Genomic DNA, 20,667 nt, shown 5'->3' with positions numbered 1-20,667 from the left:
GCAGTCTTTGCCTGTCCTTAGGGACAGTGTTCAAGCTACAGGTAATCTTGTCTGTTAAATCTAGGTTCACTGGTGCTCCTAATTGTAAAGCATTTCGATATTATGGACCCATAAAGGACAGTATCAGACAACTACCTCTGCACGAACACACATCAAGTGCTGTGTTTATGCAATATTTAGGGCTCTCAAGTCGCCTGTGTCGCAGCACCTGCAGCAGAGCCAACACAAGGCAACAGAGGTTTATGGTTGTCTCCTGGGTCACGGTGACTGCAACACAGGAACTCTTCCATGCGGCCTTAGTAGTGCAAACTCAAAAGTGCTCTGGGATCTTCTAGTCTGAACCATGTTATTTAAACATCAGCCACTCATTAGAAACAACCCCAGCTTCACTTCTCAGCACTTTTCAACCAGACATCAGACATTTGCCTGGATCACGGAGAAATGGACATGGTAAGAGATACTGCAAGGGTGTATTTTAAGAGACCCTGCATACCAGAAGATGCAAAATAAAATTGGGGGGTAAAACCTACCTGATGTCCTCTTCCACTGATATTATCCAACGTGCCAGGAGGTGCTGAAACTATAGATACAAATACACACGGCCCCACAGACTGCAAACTGAGCACTACCGTCCATAGCAGCACGAGTGACAAGTGAACTGACGCAGATGGCTCCCACCCACTCCCTGCTTCCCCAGCTGCTCACCAGCCTGGGCAGCCAAGACGGGAACTGTCCCACCATCTCCAAGCCTGGCTGTGTGCCAGGACGCTTCCTGCATGGTTCACATCACTCAGGATGTCTGTCCTGTGAGGAGCCACCACCAACCTGTGACTGCCTGTGAGCTGGGTGCTCAGCTCCCACCCCAGCTGTTTCTCTAATTACATTAAACACGCAGAATTCAGCTGCAGCTGCTCAGGCTGCTTCCAAAAGGACTCTCCTTTTAATTAAAAATTTGCTATTAAAAAGCATTAAATTGTGTAATTCAAATAATCCACTAGAAATCATCTGTCCCAGCAGCTAATGACCAGCTTTGTCAGAGCAGTAGCCAGCAGCAGCAGGACAGTTAGCTAACAGGACATAGCAGGCTGCTGTTCACCAGCCCCTCAGAAACGTGCTCTCCTTGCCTCCTCTCCCAAATCTGACACACCAAGGTCACAGTATGCTGGACATATACCAGCTTGCTGTAAACTTCCCGAACCCACAGCATTTCACACCAACTGCAGTTCCAAAGCTTTGGGAAATGGAAGAGAAGGAGGATTTGTTAATACTCTGCTCAGGTTCAGACAGAACCAAGCTGCTGCAGGCTCTGCAAACAAAGACAAGGAACAGTGCTAAGGAAGTATGAAAAGGCACACAAGCACAGAGGTGGGTTTCCTGCCCCCCCCATCATTGTTCTCACTTTAACCTTTTTAACTCTGCAGCCCTAAAACATGAGGCTAAGGCAGTGCCCAGTTGGGAAATTCCCTTATGCACAGAAATTCACAGCCTAGAAAGGAGCTGCAGGGAAAACAGTACCTTTCCTGTTACAAAATTTGTCTTTCTGTAGAGGTAAAAAGCAAAAGCAAAAAGAAAAAAATCCCACAAAGTATTTTTAAAAAACATTTCAGTGCCAAGTAAATGTTATTTTTCCTTTGATTTTATAATGTCTGTATTGAAAAGCTGAAGTTCAGCACATGATACATAACATTTAGAATGCCCTACTTAAACATTAGATGAGCCAAAAGAGTGCATTCACAGGAATATTTCCTGCTCTCCTGATAACAGTGCAATCATGACCATCCAGAATTGTTATTAATAATTTCCTATTAGCCACATAGCAGATAAGCAAAGTACTTCTGATAGCCACTAGTATTATATGAGAGCTCTTTCTGAAAACACCCAAAATCATAACAAGCCAACTTCACTGGTGTCTCAAAGAAAATATGCAGAGAACACCCACTTTATTAAAATTAATAAAATACAGATAGTGGCCACGACAAATTTTAGATCTCTCATGCAATGCTCTGCATCTTGGCATTTCTGCCATCTGGGATGAATCCATGCAGGCAGGTGTTCTGCCTGTCATCCCCAAACCTTGCTGTGTGAAGCTGATGTTCTCAACTCCTGCCTCGCATTGCCCAGGACAGCCATGACCCCTTGGCTCAGACACAGGCTCTGTTCCAAAGGGCGGCTGTCCCCTGCAGGATTTCACCAGCGCGCAGCCGCTCCCTGCTCCGATCAGGCCTCTGGCAGAGGGAACCCAAAGGAGGCTCCTTCCATTCCTCACTGTGGGGGGGAAGGGAGGAAGTAGCAGAGTCCTCCTCTGATTTTTGCAGTACCTGTGAGTGCTGAGAATCTGGCCCTCATCCCACCGTTTATTTTTTTAAGGGATTGCTTGCATACAGATAAATCTCACAGCTAAATAGGTGAATAACATAATGCAAATATGTCTCTAGTACAGACAAGAGAGACGTACAGAATAAATATATCCCCTGGCAAGGAAAAAAATGCTATTATTACTCCACTTCCAAATTGAGATGGATTATGGAGAAATGCTTCTCTTAAAACTATAGGAAAAGCTATAGGAAGAGGCGGCAGTAAAAGAAGAAAACATGAAGAGGTAAATAATAGTGAAAGAATTAACTGTGAAAACCAGAATGAGAAATGAAAAGGTGGACTGCCTGGGGTTTTGGGGAGCATTCTATCAGGCAGACATGCACGGGCACTCACCTAAATCTCTAATAGTGCCGAGACTGGAAATAATAAACAGTAACTTGCAGCTCAAAGGCTCAAACTTTCTAGCAGGAACTCACTTCAGCTGATAGTCTGTTTGAGGGATTTTTGAGTGTTTGTTGGTGAGTTTTTTTCTTTTGGCAAGGTAGAAGGAGAGCAGGTTAAAGGCATAAGTCCAAGCATATTATTGTTTGACCTCTTAGGAAGCTCAGCAACTTGCTGTCCTCTCAGACAGCCCCATGACACTTCCAAGGAAAAGCTGCTCCGTAACTGAGAAAGTCCCAAAGCATAACTCTTACTACAAGGTCTCTTTTACCCCTACTCCACCTTCCCCATACCATCCCCCCTCTGCACCAGAAGCAGTGTCCCAGCAATAGAAATCACAGGGCAGCAGATTTAAACAGCTGGCCATGCATGGGAGCCTCCCACTTGGAAACCACTGAGTATCCATAGGGCAGCAATCATGGCCAAAACACTGGAGAATCCCCAGCATTTTAACTATTCTTTGCACATCACATCCTTTCTGTCCCAATTGCAAAGGCAGTCTGGATGCCTGCAGCCAAATGAAAACAAGGAAATCTGCTGTTTACAGCAAAACACAGCCTACGTTTTTTTCTTGTTCACTAAGGAAGCAATTCAAATCTCTTGTTAAGGGAAAGGTGATAGGAAAACATTCCGAATGGCAGCAGGGGGGAAAAACTGAAGGCTTTGTTATCAAAACTAGTATCTTAGAATGAGAAATGAGTGAACCTGAAGTTGTGGCTGATACCATCAAGACAACAAATCCAGTATTAAGTCTGCAGACATGCACCCTGTTTCCCACATAGGTTCATTATGAGCGTGGTGGGATTCTCCAGCTGGGCTGCACACAAAAGCACAGCATCCTTCTTTCTGTCTTTGCACCACTTCACACCTCAATTGTAACCATCATTTAAGGGCACACTGGAGCCCTTTTCTTACACACATCCATCAAAATCACTCCCACAACTCAGAGGTACTAGGAGGACAGACAACTTGTGAAAGGAAATAAAACTCAACTGGGTCAAAAGAAATTCTTCTAATTCACAGGAGATTTCTATACCATTTTCTCCCCACTTTAATTTAAATATGGACATGTCCAAAATTGTGGTTTATGCTGACAAAAGCCAGTGGATAGAACTTAAAGTAAAAAGAATTCAGGTGCAAGTGTATTTTGGAGAAGAAGTCTGAAGTAGGAAAAACCTGAAAAAGCAATAATTCTGATAGATGCTGAGGACAGCATTTCACCACTGCTATAAATTCCCTCAAAGAAATTAACTCTGAAGCTGTTCAGCAGATGATACAAAGGCAGAAATCAGAAACAGAATTTGGCTCTGGCTATTGGGCTACTACCAACCTCTCTTAAAATACGTATTTTTATTATTCTAGACTTAAGTGCATGCAGTTCTTCAGAGCAATGGGCTGCTATGAGCTGGGACACAATGACCAATCAGAAGTGCTCAGTTTCAGCTATGAACAAAAGATATTCAAGAACTACTTTTGTACAGCTGGGTTAAAAATATCTAAGAAAGAGTACAGATCAACTGGTGACAAATCCAGAGAAGAGGCACATACTTAGATGGCCATAACAAAGAAAATTTAGGAGAAGAGCAACACCTAACAACACAGTGGACAAAATCCACACACACAGCAGACTTCTGCTCTGTACACTGAACAAGTCACAACACTACCTTTGTAGAAGAACACAAGAATGCTAGAAAAGAGTTTTCAAAACTATGAATGATGATTTTCATCAAATTTTGCATCATTACTGCTTTAGGAGTCCTAAGACAGAAAAGGTCATGTTCAACACTTTTCTGAACTTATATCTTCACTGAACAAACCTGCAGGAAGATTCTAGGGTTCCCAGCTCTGTCACTGCTCTAAGCATTTGATGGGTAGCAGGAAGCATGGGAAAAACATGAATTTTTCACAAGACAGTCTCTGTAGTGGATGAACTACATGACTTCAAATTCACAGACTGACTAAACTGAAGTTTTCAACTAAGCAGAAGACCAAAAGAGCTGTTCCAGTAGCAAGAGTTGATATTCAAGACATTTAAGTTTAACTCTGATCTTAGGAATTGCACAAGTTCCAGTGGCACAATCAGCAAAGCTTCTGCAAATGAAGGATCAGGGCTGTGAGTGTTCATATAGAAATCTGCCTCTTTCTAGAAAAATGGGGATTAAGGGAAAAGACAGCTGTATCATTCTCTTCTACATGTTCACAAATACATCCATGTCTAATGTCACAAGATCTATACATAAGTGAATCACTGTAACACTAAGTTGTTCTAGAAGTGGGATTTCCCACAGAGCCATGACTCCTGCCAACTTCCACAAGCACTTTATCTCCTTATGGACAGTGGGGTTTTAATGATGTTGTCTTCTGCCTCTAACACACCCATATCCTCAGTAATGGGTGCATTTTTGATAAGAACAGATCACTGATTGATCTCTGTCCAATTCTGCTGTATTTGATGATCATGGCTGGCAAATGGCTCTCTGGGCCAGAATACAAAGCTCTCTAGAAGCTGTCAGAAGGAAAAAGAACAAATCAAAATTTAGGGAAAGAAGTCCTCCCTCTACTGAAGTCCGACCAGCTATAATGACACATTCCATATCATGCATACCATGAGTCAGAAATCAGAAGAAAATTGCCTCAAGTCAACTTTCTTTTGTCCAGACAAAAAAACCCCATATTGCAACACCAAGCTTTTAGAAGGATTACTCCACTGTGATTACCTTGGCCATAATGTGCATCTAAAGACAAGCCAAACACCCAACTACAGAGCCAAAGCCTGTAATTAGGGCTGAGATTTGATGAACGCATGTTAGGTTAACCCAGAAATCAGTCATTTCACAAAAAGCAACGGCAAATGGAAATATCACTATTACTTTGTATCTAGAGAAATCTTTATTTTATCAGAGTAGCAGTGTTATGGTCAGTGTGTTGCAGTCCAGAATCAACTGTCCTGCAGTAAAAGCATAAGAACCACAAATTCAACAACAGGCTTGTTTTATATCCTGTGTACAGGCAAGAGAGAAAAGCAGCCTGCCTCAAAAAGTCCTAACTTTAGGTCCTCTGCCCCAGACTTGCTACAGGCTCAGGTCCCTGTAGGAGAATGGGATTTGCTGCAACACAGTTTGCAACAAAACCAGTAATAACAAAACTTGAGATGGAAAGCAAATGCAAAATCTGCAGAATTCTTTATAGTTTGTGCAGTGTTACTCACATAGCTCACACTGAGGCAACACACCAAGTACTCACCCAGAAGAGTTTACAACATGGAATGCCAGTAACTAGGTGATTACTAACTGCTAATACACATTTCGAGGAAAAAAATACCACTATGTTAGAACAACATGTTTCCCTTCTATGACAACATAACAAGTCCAAGGAACACGGAAGCAGCAATGCATGTAGCATCTGGACTTCAGCAAGCCTTCTGACAGCATCTTACATGCTCTTTCCACAAGCAATTAAGAAAAAATGTGTATTCAAAACTAGCTGACAACAGTGTATACAACTCATTGAAAAACTACTCAAAATTGATCACTGTCAAACAGAAACGATGTATCAAGTGATATCTTCAGGAGTTTGACTGGAGTCCAACAGTATTCAACAGTGTTATTAGTTATCTACACGATGCAATATATGGCATTGTTATTAAAGGCCACATTACTGTGGGAGCTGTAACCCTTCTACACTATCAGCAGATAAATCAAAATGGTTTTGACAAATCTGGAGGGGGGAACCCACAGACAGGATTTCTTTCTGTCTTTTTAAATAAAGACAAAGGTAATACACACTTCAATAGGAATCCTCATCTATACAAGATGGAAAAATTATTTGCTTGCCAGAAGTTGTGCAGAAAGTAGTCTGGAGCAATAATGTGTCAGAAAACAAATATACATCAACAATAAAATGAAAAGCTTCAAAGGTTGATGTACAAAACAAACATCTTTGGTGGGACAGGTGAAGCAATTCTTTCTCCTCTGGACGGCACTGACATGACCTCAGTCAGAATCTTATGTCCAGTTTTGGGCATCACATTTCTAGAAAGATATGAAGCAACTGGAGAGAGTCCAGAGAAAGAGGAGGGGGGAAAGAAAAAAAAAAAAGTCTGGAGGTCTAGAAAACATGACATATGAGAAAAGATTGAAAGAACTGGGTTTGTTTAGTCTGAAGAAAAAGACTAAAAAGAGACATGATAACAGTCTTCAAATATGTAAAAGATTGTTACAAGAAAGAAAAACTACTTTCCACAGATACTCCAGATAGAATTAGAAACAACAAGCTAAGAGAAAGGCAAATTATATTTTTAATGTTTAACTGACAGAAAAATGAAACATTTGAAAGACTGCCACCAGGGGCTGTGAAAGAATAAAAGGTTTTTAAGTACAAACATGCCTGGAACCAGGTATAAAAGATTTTCACAGGACTGCTGAATGAACCATATAACTTCTTGAGGTCTTATTCAACACACTTTGATTCTGTGTTGTAGGCATAAAAATTAATACCCTTATTTTTATTTGTAAGGACTCATTGAATTTACAATGACTAGTTCCTTTTCTTAAAAGAAAAACTGTTCTTTCTTGGAAGACAAGAAATTCTCTGTAAAAAATGCAAGGACCCCTGACATTCCCCAAAACTGTCTTTTCCAAACCACAATAGAACAGGAGACAAGCCCTCCCACTCATTACAACTGTAGAATAGAACCGGGAATGTAATACATTTCTCTCTTCCATGCTGTTTACTTATAAGAGTGGTTTCCCTCTTGTGTATAAGATTTACTCTGTGAGACGTCTGGAAAGAAAAGATGTAAGGAATTATAAAAAGGAGAGATGATGGAAGTGAAGTTAAGGTCAAAATGTAAAGTGACATAACCTACTCTACTAAATATAGCAAGTCTTACAGCGCAAATGAAGTGCTATAACTAGAGTTTCAGTCATTTTGAATACTGCCAAGCAATAAATTTACTGGCTAATATATTCATCGGTGCAAATTACTGCAGAAGGTGGCCCCTGCTCCTCTCCTCAAGCCATACCTACACCACAACTACACTCACATGCAAGAAAGCTCTTTCTGATTAAAAGATGCTGCTGAAGAACTTTGCATTATGTGAGGTCCTGAGCTTGCGGAAACTGCTTGTTTGTCACGTATGGACTAGAGTACAAATGCCAGTCCATGGGGTATGCTCTAAGGCCTTTCCGCTTCCAGGCCTTCACAGGACAGGAATAAGTGACTACAAAGCCAGAAGTCAGGAGACCAGAGAGGTGCCCTTAAAGTATTCTCTTCACTGACTGAGTTATGCAAAAGTAAGACAAGGTAATACATCATAGTCTTCCCAGCCATGGATATTTAACTGTGGTTTGGTTAAAAGTGCCAGTTTAGAATTTCTTAATGTCTTCTTAAATAAATTAGCTCAAATCAGATTGTAGCTAGGATCCTAGAGGCTTTATTTATTTAAAAAAGCTAAAAAGGGGATTATTAATGGTCCAAGCTTCCATGGTGCTTTGGAACTAGATAAAAATCCATGCCCTCTCTCTACATTTCAGTAAATAAGGTAGGGTTTTTTATGTAGTTCCTAATTTTGGTTCTTTGTGTATTTCTAGACAAACTATTCCCTTCACTCCAGTAGTCTTTTCCTTAAATATGGGCAATTTGTTTTGGTCTCTTGTTTTTAAAGTAAGTGGCCACTGCAATGAGAAGAGCTGAAGTATTAGCTCACCCTCCTTCAATTTTGGGCACATCTCTGAATACAGCATTTAAACTGACATGTCACTAAGGGCCAAGGAGAACAAACAGAAGATGGATGTGGGGAAGACAAACACAACACCTCACCCCTACTGCAGAATGTCAGACGAGCAGACAAGAGTCATGCATCACCCAAGGAGCAGGAACAGCTCTGCAGGGGTGAGCAGGCGGGAACACGGCACTCTTAGGTGAGCGTCTGGGTCAGGATGCTAAGGAATGGGACAGGGCTGGATGCGGAATTTGTCAGAGAGATAAACTGTTGAGGTGATTTCAACAGGCAACTTCAATGAGCTGTTGTGAACATTCAGAATACATCTGTTCTCTTACAGTGTGCTAGCTGAGACACGTTGCTACTCCTGTCTCACCCCCATCCCTCTGAGCCCAAGGAAGTTTACCAATATTTGGATGCTTTAGAAGTCGGCAAATTCGAGCTTCACGTTCCAGTTTCTGGTGATCTGAAAGAAAATAAGAAACAAGGTGTTAAGCACCACAACTCTGAATTAAGCTCTTGTTCATATTCAACAGGGAGAGGAACACAGTGACCCGGCAGACATCCTGAAGGCTGGGAACTGCTGGAACACAACTGTCTCCCAAAACTTCACAGGCATTTCAGGCGAGGGCTATGCAGCTGAGGCTGCACAAGGACTGCCGCTCCCACTACAGAGCCAGCACTAAACTGGTATTACATCCTTTGATTCAAAGTGAGTAGCTGCAGAATGAAAAGCACAGCTCTTCCATCAGCTTCCCAAATATGCAAAGCCACTTCCAGTGAGATCCCTTCTGAGAGTTACCCCTTCTCCAAGGCTGGAGAGTTGGAGGGAAAGTCTCAGAAGAAATAACACACATGAAATGGGAAAAGGAACTGCTTCCACTCCAAAAGAAACACTGTGAAAGATGGGCAGAGTAGGACAGAGAAATATACAGTTCCTGCTAGTGCACAGCCATCACACGAAGTAGGGAACTCTGCCAGCTTCAGTGAACTGTAAAGGTAACCATACTTCAGTACCCATGGACAGACTCACTGGTGAAATGCTGATCACGCACTTAGAAATCTCCAGGCAAGAAGTTCTGCCCAAATGCTAAGTATGCTTATTCCAGCCCAAAGGCAACATCAGTTCATGCACGACATTCATCTGGATTAAAGAAAAATATCAAGGAGAGTAAAAAATGGTTTCTCTTCCCATGTGCGAGTTCAAAGAAAGGAGAAGGAGTTGGAGCAACTCTGCCTTTCTCAGTCAAGAAGCAGGGGGCTTTTTAGCCACTGAGACTTTTCACTACAGCAATGGTTGACTCCTGAATTTACACTACAACACCCCCATCTTCTCCTGTGAAATGCTCACACTGGACAAGCACAGATTGACTGAAAGGAACTGAGGGAGACAAAATCTTTTAGGCAGCCCTGGCAGCTGCTGAAGTCTAGACTTTTGTGGATGCAGATGCCTAGAACGAGACAAGTAAGAACTTCCAGTGCTTGGACTCCCCGTTCCCATCAAAAGAACATAGCAAGAGGAATTAGCAGTCCCTGCCCACTCTTGACATTTCCTCTCTAGCACAGGTGTGACTCTGTACCCCTGTGACACACAGACCTCCACAGGAGTAAGCAGGACCCTTGGCTGGTTGGACTACTCAGCAGATCACTGGTAGAATGCAGCACCCTTTGATTCATAGGAACTCCACTAGAGACCCACTTCAACAAAGCCGCACTGCACTACTCTGCCTGAAAACTGCCTGTTCAGCTCCTTGGTCTCTGCATCATCTTCCCTTCTCTCTGAAAAGGAGGCTTTGGGCAACTGTTCTCTTCCCCATGAGCAGAAGACAGAGACTGAGCCAAATCACAGCACAGAACACTTTCCTCTCCCAGGCTGGGAATAGAAGCTCAGGGCATTGCACGATTCCACTGCTGAACTATTGAAAATGTCCCAGTTAATACTTTATACGGCTGAGATGTGCTTACATCCTCATCTGCTACTGTTCAGGGATGGGGGAAGGTAAAGTACTCCTTTCATCTCTCCTTCCTTTTCAGTCCTGGAAATTATTGTTGTTGTTGCATATATTTTAGAGTTCTATGCCAGAACCACTCTCCAATAAAATACCAGGCAGCAAGAAAGCCTGGAGAGCTTCCATGCTCCTGAGGCCTTGGTGCAGTGCAAGCACTTTCTCACCTGCATTGGTAGAGAGGGGTGGGGGTGTCTTGGCTTCCCTTTTAGCAGCACATCTCACAAATGAAGTATTGCAAAACACAGTTGCAAGGTAACAGACAGTGCTGCACACTTTGCACGCAGGACAGATTCTCACAGCAGGACAACAGTTTAAGATAAACTATCCACAGCCTGCTTGCATGCTTGGGTCTTGCAAGTTCCCCACTTTCCCTCCCAGCTCTACTTGGAACTCCTGCAGAAGGGGATCCTTCATCCACCCAGATCACATTGCCCTTGTGCACAGTTATACTTGCTGAGAATCTGTTCCCAAGTACAAGGACACAGAGAAGCAGACAGCAAAAACAGCTGAGCAAAGGGGGAAGAAGAGGCAAGAGCTCACCACGTGCTACTCAGCCACCAAGTCCTGACAGTCAGAACAGACAGCTGACACGAGCAAGGCTCAAACAAAATGACATAACCATCAAAATGCCATGGGAGATGTAAATCAAGAGCAATTGCTCCCCTGAAATCCTACACCATCGTGCAGAGGGAGGGGAGCTGGCAGGGCAGCTAGTGTTCATGGGCAGCAGCCACACCAGAACTTGTGACAAGAGGTCACCACCCCACACCCCATCCCTCCAGCACCACACAGCCTGGCCGGAGACCAGAGGAGGAGTACAGCACTCCAGTCACAAGGTACAGGAAACTATTTCTGGTTGGGGGGAAAGCATACCACACTCTTCTGTCTCCAGGACAACAAAACAGGCCAACTCAAGCACAACTCACAGAGAAAAAGCACACTCCAGCCCCGGGAGCACCAGCCCGCAGTAGTCAGCCACCACAACTTAGAGCAGTGAAAGGTCAGGCTGGGCGGGTTTCCTGCCGCAGGTCCTAGAGGATCACAGCTCCCATTCCTGCAGGATCACCTGTCCTCTTCCAGGCAGCATCAGGACACAGCCTAACCAGTGACTTGATAAATGCTCCCCCACCCCATCCCCAATGGTCTTCATCATCTGGTGGTCTTTGGCATGGTGTAGACATTTAACTCTCATCAAATCAGCACCAGAGTCAATTTGGTACTTGTGGGGAACAACCTGGTACCTAAAAGCATAACGAATAAAAACAGAATCTCAATTTTCTACCTTACTCTGGTCTAACAAAGGTTATTCCCAGTAGGAGACAAAACATCCAAAACTTTTTGAGTCCAGCAGAGCAGCGAATGAGTTCGCTTTAATGCCTCTCTCATACAGGGTCTCTCTGAACTTTAAAATGCAAAGTAGTCTTAACTATATTAAAATAACAATTAAAAGATCCCTTATTTACCAAGAGCTTGCAAAGAAATAATTTCTCTTCCCTCTGCCCTAAAGATAAAACTTATTTCTTCAAGTCATTTGTGCATTCTTAATGCACAGTGGAAGAACACCTCATAGCTAACAGGAACACAACAACACATCTGACCTACCTTACAGCATTCTAGGCCTGGGACATTGGGCCTATTTCCCACCTTTCACAAAACCGTGAAATTCAACCAGTAATTTCCATAACTTGCCTAAAACAAAGTATATCCTTTATAACATAAGGGTTCAAATGCAGGATTTCAAGTGATAAATAAAGTCATACACCCACAGAAATTACTCCAAATGTTAGCTATCCTTCCTGTTAAAATTCGGCACTGCTGTTCCAAGTCTGAATTCATCTACCTCCTGCTTCCAAATATTGGATTTCATTAAGCTCTTTTCCTGCTATGTTACAGAGCTGTCTAGCCCTGAACAATAGCTGATGCTTAAAACTTAAGTACAGGATATTACAAACACTCATCTAATATTCATTTACTGTTTTCCAGCCAAAAAAAAAAAAAAATCTTGCTGTTTGGAAAATTATTCTATCTGCAGTCTGAAGCAATGAGTATCTACAAAGACAGGAAAGTGCACTCTATGTATCTCTTTTGCAGCTAAATTTAAAACGTAAATGCTTAAGAAGATGGTACTTAAAAACAAGAGAAAACTTACTTATGTTTGGTACACAAACTAAGGTGTGAGTATCTATTTATCAGTCCTTTATATGATACGATTTTTTTATCTCTGTTTAGGATGTAAACCTACATTTAACCCAAGTATCTTTAACATTACTGCTCTGTAAATATGGCCCTGTCATTCTAGTGATGTTACAGCTGGGTTTCCTTAGAACATACCTGATGAGAAAATGCCTTTTAAGAGAACTGGGATTTCTTTGGGATGGGTTTTGATTTGGCCAGGGATTTACTTAAATAGAAAACAAGAATGACTGTGTTAGCATCACTTGTAACAGTCAAGGACCTACAAAAATGAAACTGCTCCATTTTATACAAACATGCAGTCCGCTCACTAGGGGAGGACTCTTCATGCACAATGGATGGACAGAAATGGCTGTGCACAATTGGTAAACCCACTGCTGTAAGAAACTCTAGCTGAGAAGGTTAAAACAACAACCCTGCCTGAGTACAGAAGACAGCAGACCAAAACTATTACAGTTTGTCCTGATTGTCCACAATACATCAAACTTCAGCAGATACTCAGGATAACTTGATGCTAAAGAAAGGTGTACCCAACAGAAATAAAACCCAAAATGCAGACAGCTTTACTTCACAAACACCTGGCCATCTCCAGCAGAGTGTGGAATATGACTGGTTTTATACTGATGCACACTTCTTACTCTTTGCTAAGAAAATAATTTTATTGTCTGGCCAGTTCAGTCTGATATCCCAACGATGTAGTGGCAGAGATGGATGAATAACATGAGACCAAATTTCTGGGATCCATTTTTCCCCAGGGAAATAGTTCCCAGTTTTCTACTCTAGCCACTACATGCATGGCTGCTTTGCAGGACGTTTTTCCTCACCAGGTCTTTCTCCTCCAAGGGTACCCAAGACCTGGAGAACATTTTCAGACACAGGGTACAGGATACCTACACATCCCAGTAGTCTAGAGCTGCCAAGTGAGAACATTTACATAACAACAACAACAAAAAGATGAAGAAAAAGGTCACTGTGCTTAATCAGCTTGTTAGGAAGCTGTTTGAGGAAAAGGGGTTGCCAGGGAAGTGCAGGGAGACCTGTCTGCACGGAGCTGAGGTACGCTTGTGAGAGGCAGAGCCTGAAGAATGACACAAACCCAAAAAGGAGATCAGTCCCAAGCAGGCGGGGTGAGGGCCAAACCCGAGCCAGAGAGCAGGAGGAGCTGGTTAGGTGTCAGGTGCCAACACTGCCACCCTGCACTGGCAGCACAGCACGAGATCCTCCTGACTTCAGACAGAGCTGTGATGCCCTGACTGACTCCTGCTCCCAAGAGATGCACAGGAGGGTTCTGTTTCAGCTATGGGGAGCTGCCAGGTGAACACGCTCTCCAGCCACAGCTTTGCCGCAAGCTCCACGAAGGATCAATGGCCAGGGAGGTTGAAAGAGAAGTGCCCTTTGTGAATCCCATACCCTCCACCTGCCCAAGGAACACTGACATTTATTGCTCTAGGAACAAATGTGAGAAAAACCACCCCTATTTCAGGTCATTCCCTCTTCTGGCAAGAGGAAGTAGAAGTCAGCATTAAAAACTAATTGAAATACTGAACAAAAAAATTACTGACATAAATCAAACCAAGACTTATCAGTGAAAGTGATTAATTTCACACCTACCAGAAAACAAGGTGTAAAAACTTAATTCTAACATACTTTCTTCAACAAGCATTAGAAACACAGCACTGTTTCAAAATGGTTCCCTGTGCAAAGGACTACATTTACTGCAACATTTACTGGCTTACTTTACCAAACTGCAGCTATACTGAGGTCCTGTGGCTAAAGCTCACTCTTTATTTAGTACACCTGCCTTAAGAAAGGAAAAAGAAAAAGGAGGGGGGGATAACTTTTAGCAGCCTAAATTTTAGCCACTTCAGTGAAAAGGGAGATTCTTTCCTAAAGCAGTAAAAAGAAGCATCAAGAAAACTAACACTTAGATGTGAATCAGCTCTGTGATAAGAATCTGTGTCATGAAGAAAAAAACCAGTGTTCCTCCCTTTACAAACACATAATATTCCCATTCTCAACTGAAATATACAATCTGGCTGTTCAATACTACAGTCCATCTGTCTTCATCCTGCACTAGGACCATGCTCTGTCCTTGCCATTAAAGGAGGCTTGCAACCATCATTCCTGTGGGAACACATCCTAGATTACATTTCTGAGAATGGGAAGAGTCCGGAAGAAGAATCAAACTCAAAGCAATAAATTCAGTTTGATTGCTGTCATCATGCCAGTTCCGGGAGATAGTCAATTGGTGCCAGCTGCTAAGATACCATTTGAGCTGCTTCAAGACAGAAATCGAATTTACATCAAATACATTTTGTAGTGCGAGACTAGTCTGAGCCTTCAGGTTCCTTCATGCTTTTCTTTGCTTGGTTAAATTTAAACTTCCTCTCTGAAACATTCCCAGCAAAAGAGAGTTAGCTCCCTCATCCTGCACCTCAAGCCACAGGCTTTTCCCCATATTCTCTTATTTTTTCCAGCAAGACTGTACTATAGAACAACTGAGATGTCTCAGCATTCTCACAGCACTTGCCATACCACGCCACCACCTTAAACAGGGATACCAGCAAGTCTCAGACTGACACCACTTCCCTATCTGCAGTATTAGTAGAAACAAACATAAAAACCATCCTAGGCCTTAGGAATGACCAGAGGCCCCCACAGATTCAGTATATCCTTTCTGACAAGGGCTAAGAGCAGGTGCCTAAGGAAAAATGTAAAGAAAATAAGCATGTAATGACACTTCCCAAACACTCCGCCCTCCCTCCTTCGACATTTCTATTTCAGTGTTTCTACACTGCCGTTTCAAAGACCAGCTACAATTATTAAATCTGTAGCAGCATACTACTGCCATTGCAGGCAACATTTCTGAAAGCCTGAGACTGTTTTCCAGCCTCTCAGTGCAGAATGACCCCAGTGCCGTGATGTACCAAGTCTGAGGGCAGAGGGGCTCCCACACCCAAACAGCACCTCCAGCATCTCTGCTGTGCAAGAGTCACAAAGTCACCGAGGCTAAGAAATGTCTGGAGCCAGCATGTGAAGATGAAAGAGCAAAGCTCCACTTTTCTCAGCCACTGAAAGCTAGAGAAACAAGAGAGTGGCAAAATCCTCATCACTTGCCTTCAGCTAGAGACAGAAGGAGGAGATTCAAGTGCCAACATGACACAATAAACAAATACAAGATTTCTTTCAAGAAATGCTGGCAAACATATCTTCTGACAAAGCCTTTCCTCCAGTAAAACCACTAATATTAACACCTTGTAACAGCCTTTTCCCACACTCTTGCAACTTCCCAGAAACAAACAACTCCACGTGTAAAAGTGTAATATTACCCCTAAGAGTACATATACACACACGGATCTTAAAGACAATGTTAAGTCCACACAATTGGTCACAAGCTCTGTTTATACACACTAGTATCTGTGAACCCCTTGGTATTACTGTACTGGAAAACCAAAACAAACAAATTCAAAGGAACAACCTACATAAACCTAGCACAGTTTCCACTTTTCTGTTCAAGTAACACAGAAATCAGACTATGAACACCACGGAATAGAAGTCAAGATGGTTTAAGTAATTCTATTTGTGTCTCCAATGAGCACCCTGAAGAGTGGGCCAAGGCAATTTATTCTCTTTTCCTGCATTCCATTATCTTGTACTTACCTTGCAAAGATAATCTAACTGAAGGCAGATATTAATATGTATACAACAGTGGCAAAAGGAAAAAAGCTATTAAAAATACCTAGAAGAGAGGAATCTTTCAAAAAAAGTCATAGTGTACACCTTTGACATTGCAGTTGCGTGTGGTGTCACGCAAAGCTGCCTTTTCTAATCACATGTATATTTTTCAGTTTATCAGTAAACAACTTGTCCAAAATTTCTCTTTGGATTATCCAGCAGGTGGACCTGGTAAGGGAAAGAGAATTCCTATCCACTTGTTTTCAACAGGAACACATACCCTGAGTATTACTTACTGTACACCATATAAAGCAAAACAGCAGCACACCGATGTGCACATTAACAGGAAGTGGGGAGCTTGCGCTCTCACAGCCACCGGCAACCTTCCAGGAACTTCAAGAGTCAAAGGAGGTCAAATCAGTGAATCAGCACAGGCTCGCTGCTATAGGTGAGAGTGATCTCCGTAGCAATTAACGATGTGAGCAGACCAAGCGTGTTCAAGCCTAACATGCCATTCTTTGCCTACAAAGGCACAGATAAAGCCATATTGGGAGTTTTCACTATCTCAGAGAGAATGGCCACCATTTGCTTAGGTTCTTGCCTGCAGAAGATCCTACAGTTTGGCCAAAGCCAGCATTGCAAAGCAACATAAAATATAAATGCATGTGCATTCAGGAAGGGGAAGGAGCAAGCACCCCAGCCATCCGCTGCAGATGTAGTCCTTGGCTTCAAACTTGAGATAAACTCAGAATCTGGGGAAGGGAACTCCTTCTGAACTTGCTGCCGCACTCAGAGCAGCATTTTGTAAACCCTTTCATGAGACATCCCTCCCACAACATACACTGCCCCCTCCCCACGAGACACAGGCTCCTGCAGCCCCTGCTCTTCAGGCTGTTTTAAAAGCTTTACTGTTCCCAGTCTTACTCAGCAAAACGCAATGAGCCAAGTAGAGCCCAGTGGATTCAGCCGGAAGCCTCGGTGTCAATGCAGCCACCAACAAATGAGCCAGCACCGTGACTGCCTGAGGAGAGTGGAGGATACCTGCCTACAGAACAACTGACAGAGGCCAAAGCACCACTCAGGCCCCAGTCAGAGTCTTCAATAAGCTCTGACATGACACACATACCATCTCATGTGCGACCCCTGTTTGTGGTCCACATTTCTCAGGGCATAACAACCCCTCTTGCTGGCAAGATAAACATCTCTCCATCTCCCCAGTCATCGTTCCCATGCTGCTAGTGGGATATACAAGGCCTGTGCCAACTCTGCTTTATTATTATCTGCTTTTCCCATCAACTATTTACTTTAGTTGCTAAAAACCAGTGAAGAATTTCCAAGAGCCTCTGACCTGAATTTCATTCCCTGTCTTTTTCCCTGCTAACCATCAGTTTATTTCATGCCACCATGATGGAGGCAAATCACAGACAAAACAAACCTTCCAGGTTTGGTGGTGGAATGTGTGGGAAGGAAATGTTTCACCTCAGAGGTTGCCTGCAAAGCTGTATGCTAGATTAACACCTACAGCCACAAAGCTGGTACCTACAGTCTGCTGCAATAATTAAATATTCTACAAACTGACCATTAAAACTACCCATCATCCACCAACTCCACCTGTTCCATTGGCTACTGCAAACAGTGCCATTTCTTGCTTTACAAACTTCTTCCTTGCTCAAGGTGGAATGGAACACAAGGAAAACCAGTACTGCAGTGGGAGGTACAGGCAACCATTCCTGCAGCAGCACACTGTAGCACCCCTCTGAAGCAATACATCCTCCAGCTGACACGAACAAAAATGCAGCCACCTTCCTCCTAATCTGAAGCAATGGAGATCACCAACCCCAAATGCTGTCAGGCTGACAGAAGCACAGCAAAGGGCAGGAATTCTTTTATTTTATCTGCTGTGGCCAGGAAGCATTAGTGCACCCATCACAGCCCTGACACAGGAAGAAATGTGGTGCAATTTCACACCCTCTAAGAATGGTGCAATTGCCCTGCTGACCAGCCTGGCATATTGGGGGCATTTGCTTGAAGGTCCCCACTAAGTGTGTGGTGAGCCTAACAGCTTATTTTAGGTCTTCTTGGGCATATTGGCTTAGTGTAATTTAAAAAGTTTTGGAAAGCCTACATCCCACTGAAAGGAAGAACTGTGGGGTACAAACACAACTAGCAAAATGAATGAAGTTTTCAAAACAGACAGCTGAGCTCCCCAGCTGTGAATGGTCAAACAACTTCCCCTTTCTTTCACCAAAACAGAGCAAAAATTACTCCAACTCTGTCCCAGTCACTTCTGTGTATCTTGCAAGACCTTCAGTTCAGAGTACTTGTGCAGCCCAACTCGCAAAGCACAGCCCCCTATACCACGTGCAACAGAGCCCTCCCCTTCCTTGTCCCTGCCCCACATGCAGCACCCCCACCTCCTTCCCTCGTAAGGCTGTGGTTCAGCACATTCTCCTCCATTTTGCCTCCTGCAGCTTGCACCTTCCTCTTTAGTCCCATATCCCCCTTGTTGTTTCAGCAACTCAGCAGGGAGACATCCCCCTGCCCTTTGACGGCAGCCCCAGCTGCACACAGGGCAGCCCCAGTCCAGCTCTCCCATCCCATCTGCAAGGGCACCATTTTTTTTAAACTGCATTTTACAAGTAAATCACGTGCTCAGCTGCTAGTTTGGGTGCAGAGCCAAGAAACACTCTGGTGTATGGGGGAAGGGAGCTGATGTATTTTTTGCTTCATGTGACCAGCTTACCAGAAACTTCACTGAGACCAAGAGCAGATCCTCTACCCACAGCCCTCCTTCACCACAGCCCCTTCCCCCAGACACTCTCACAGCAGAGAGGCAGAGCAAATGCACAACAGGAGAAATTGGCAACTCACACGCCTAAAGGCCAACCATCAAGTCCGAAAAGAGGTGGGACACCAGCTTTGCACTCCAGCGGATCCACTGAAGGCATACATTCAAGGAGCTGGTCTCTCCTACACAGGCTATGGCCCCTCACAGAGAAAGGGAGAAGTTGTGGGTTAGGAGATGTTGAGGCAGGAGGCTGCAGGAACAATGCTAACTTGCACACACACAACACAATTCTCTTTTTTTGTTAGAAAGTTGAGGGGGAATGTTTCAGATACAAGAGGCTGGCTGTAGGATACACGCTTAAATAAAGAGCATCCCAACATGCTCTCACAGAGATTAGGAGGGGACGAGTGATTTTTAAAAAAAATATGCAGTCTAAATTTTAAATGGGTTCCATATGCTTTCTGCTATGAGATGGGCAGGAAAACACACATGCCAGCAACTCTTAGCTCACACAGAGCTGTACAATAATGTATTTCCCTAGGTGCCCTTTGGAGACCACTCTTGAATTGCCCTGTACCTTCACAGCACAAGCAGAGATTTGGGAAAAACAGAAATTCTGGCAAATTTCTAGAAGACAGATAATTAAATGGTGGAAAAAATACATTAGAAAACAAACAAAATATCCTCATAAATGAACAACTACTTCCATAACATCTTTTTTTGGAGAATCTCTATGTGTCTAACAAATATTTACTATAAGGCCAGAAAACCCTTAAAGCAAAAGGTTTCTCTCCCTACCTTTAAAGAACTGCAGAAGAAAAGTAGAGGTACTGAAACCAGAGAACATGCCAGTGACAAGTCTTTCACTACCCTGTTTTTCATCCCTCCGCAGAAAGAGAAATGAAGATAGAAACAATGCAGTTCAGATCGAATGGATTTTGAACACTCAAAGCAAAACTAATAGGGGCAGAATTAGTATTGCTCTGATACCTCATCATGTCTCACTCGGGGGAGCATGAAATCCAACTTCAATTGGATGCTAGGACCTAAGGAATTTTTATTTAAGGTCTGGTGTTCAGAACTGGAAAAAATATTTTTCTTTAAAAAAAAAAACCCACAACATTTAGTCTCTTTGGGAACTGCCACCCAACAAAGACTACATTGCACTTGACAAGAGCACAGCCTGAAAATAGCTTCCTTCACATGAAAGCTCCAGATTTGGACAATCTGGTGAGCACAACAACTTTAAAGTGGTCACCCTGTTCCATTACCATGCTTGTTTTTGGATTCCCAAGGAATGAGGCACCTGACTTGCACCTTTTTCCCAAAAAACTGCTGTTATGCTACAGTTTTGATTTATTCTCTGGCTAAGTTAATTTCTTGGTTTGATGAATGTTTAATGCTCCTGGCTAGATCAGTTTAGATCTTGTTTGCCTGGAGGCATTTAATGCTGCTACATTACCGTAATACTAATTTTAAGGTCATCTACAGCTCCCCCCCACCAAGTCTTTTGCTATTATTTG

At 43.1% G+C, this 20,667-nt stretch overlaps 1 protein-coding gene across 27 annotated transcripts in view; it reads right to left on the bottom strand.

Annotated features, from left to right (window-relative positions):
- Positions 1–20,667, bottom strand: part of CAMK2G (calcium/calmodulin dependent protein kinase II gamma) — a 207,425-nt gene that overhangs the window by 56,977 nt on the left and 129,781 nt on the right. For all 27 annotated transcript variants that reach the window (XM_042018636.1, XM_042018644.1, XM_042018651.1 and 24 more), the window contains one exon: positions 8,886–8,945. In XM_042018636.1, the coding sequence (XP_041874570.1) occupies positions 8,886–8,945 (60 nt within the window). The remainder of the gene's footprint in view (positions 1–8,885; positions 8,946–20,667) is intronic.

This window comes from Corvus kubaryi, unplaced genomic scaffold (assembly GCF_017639235.1).
Source record: "Corvus kubaryi isolate FWS band 111438036 unplaced genomic scaffold, C.kubaryi_AGA036_p1.0 138, whole genome shotgun sequence".
Lineage (NCBI taxonomy): Eukaryota > Metazoa > Chordata > Aves > Passeriformes > Corvidae > Corvus > Corvus kubaryi.
This window is presented reverse-complemented; position numbering and strand designations above follow the sequence as displayed.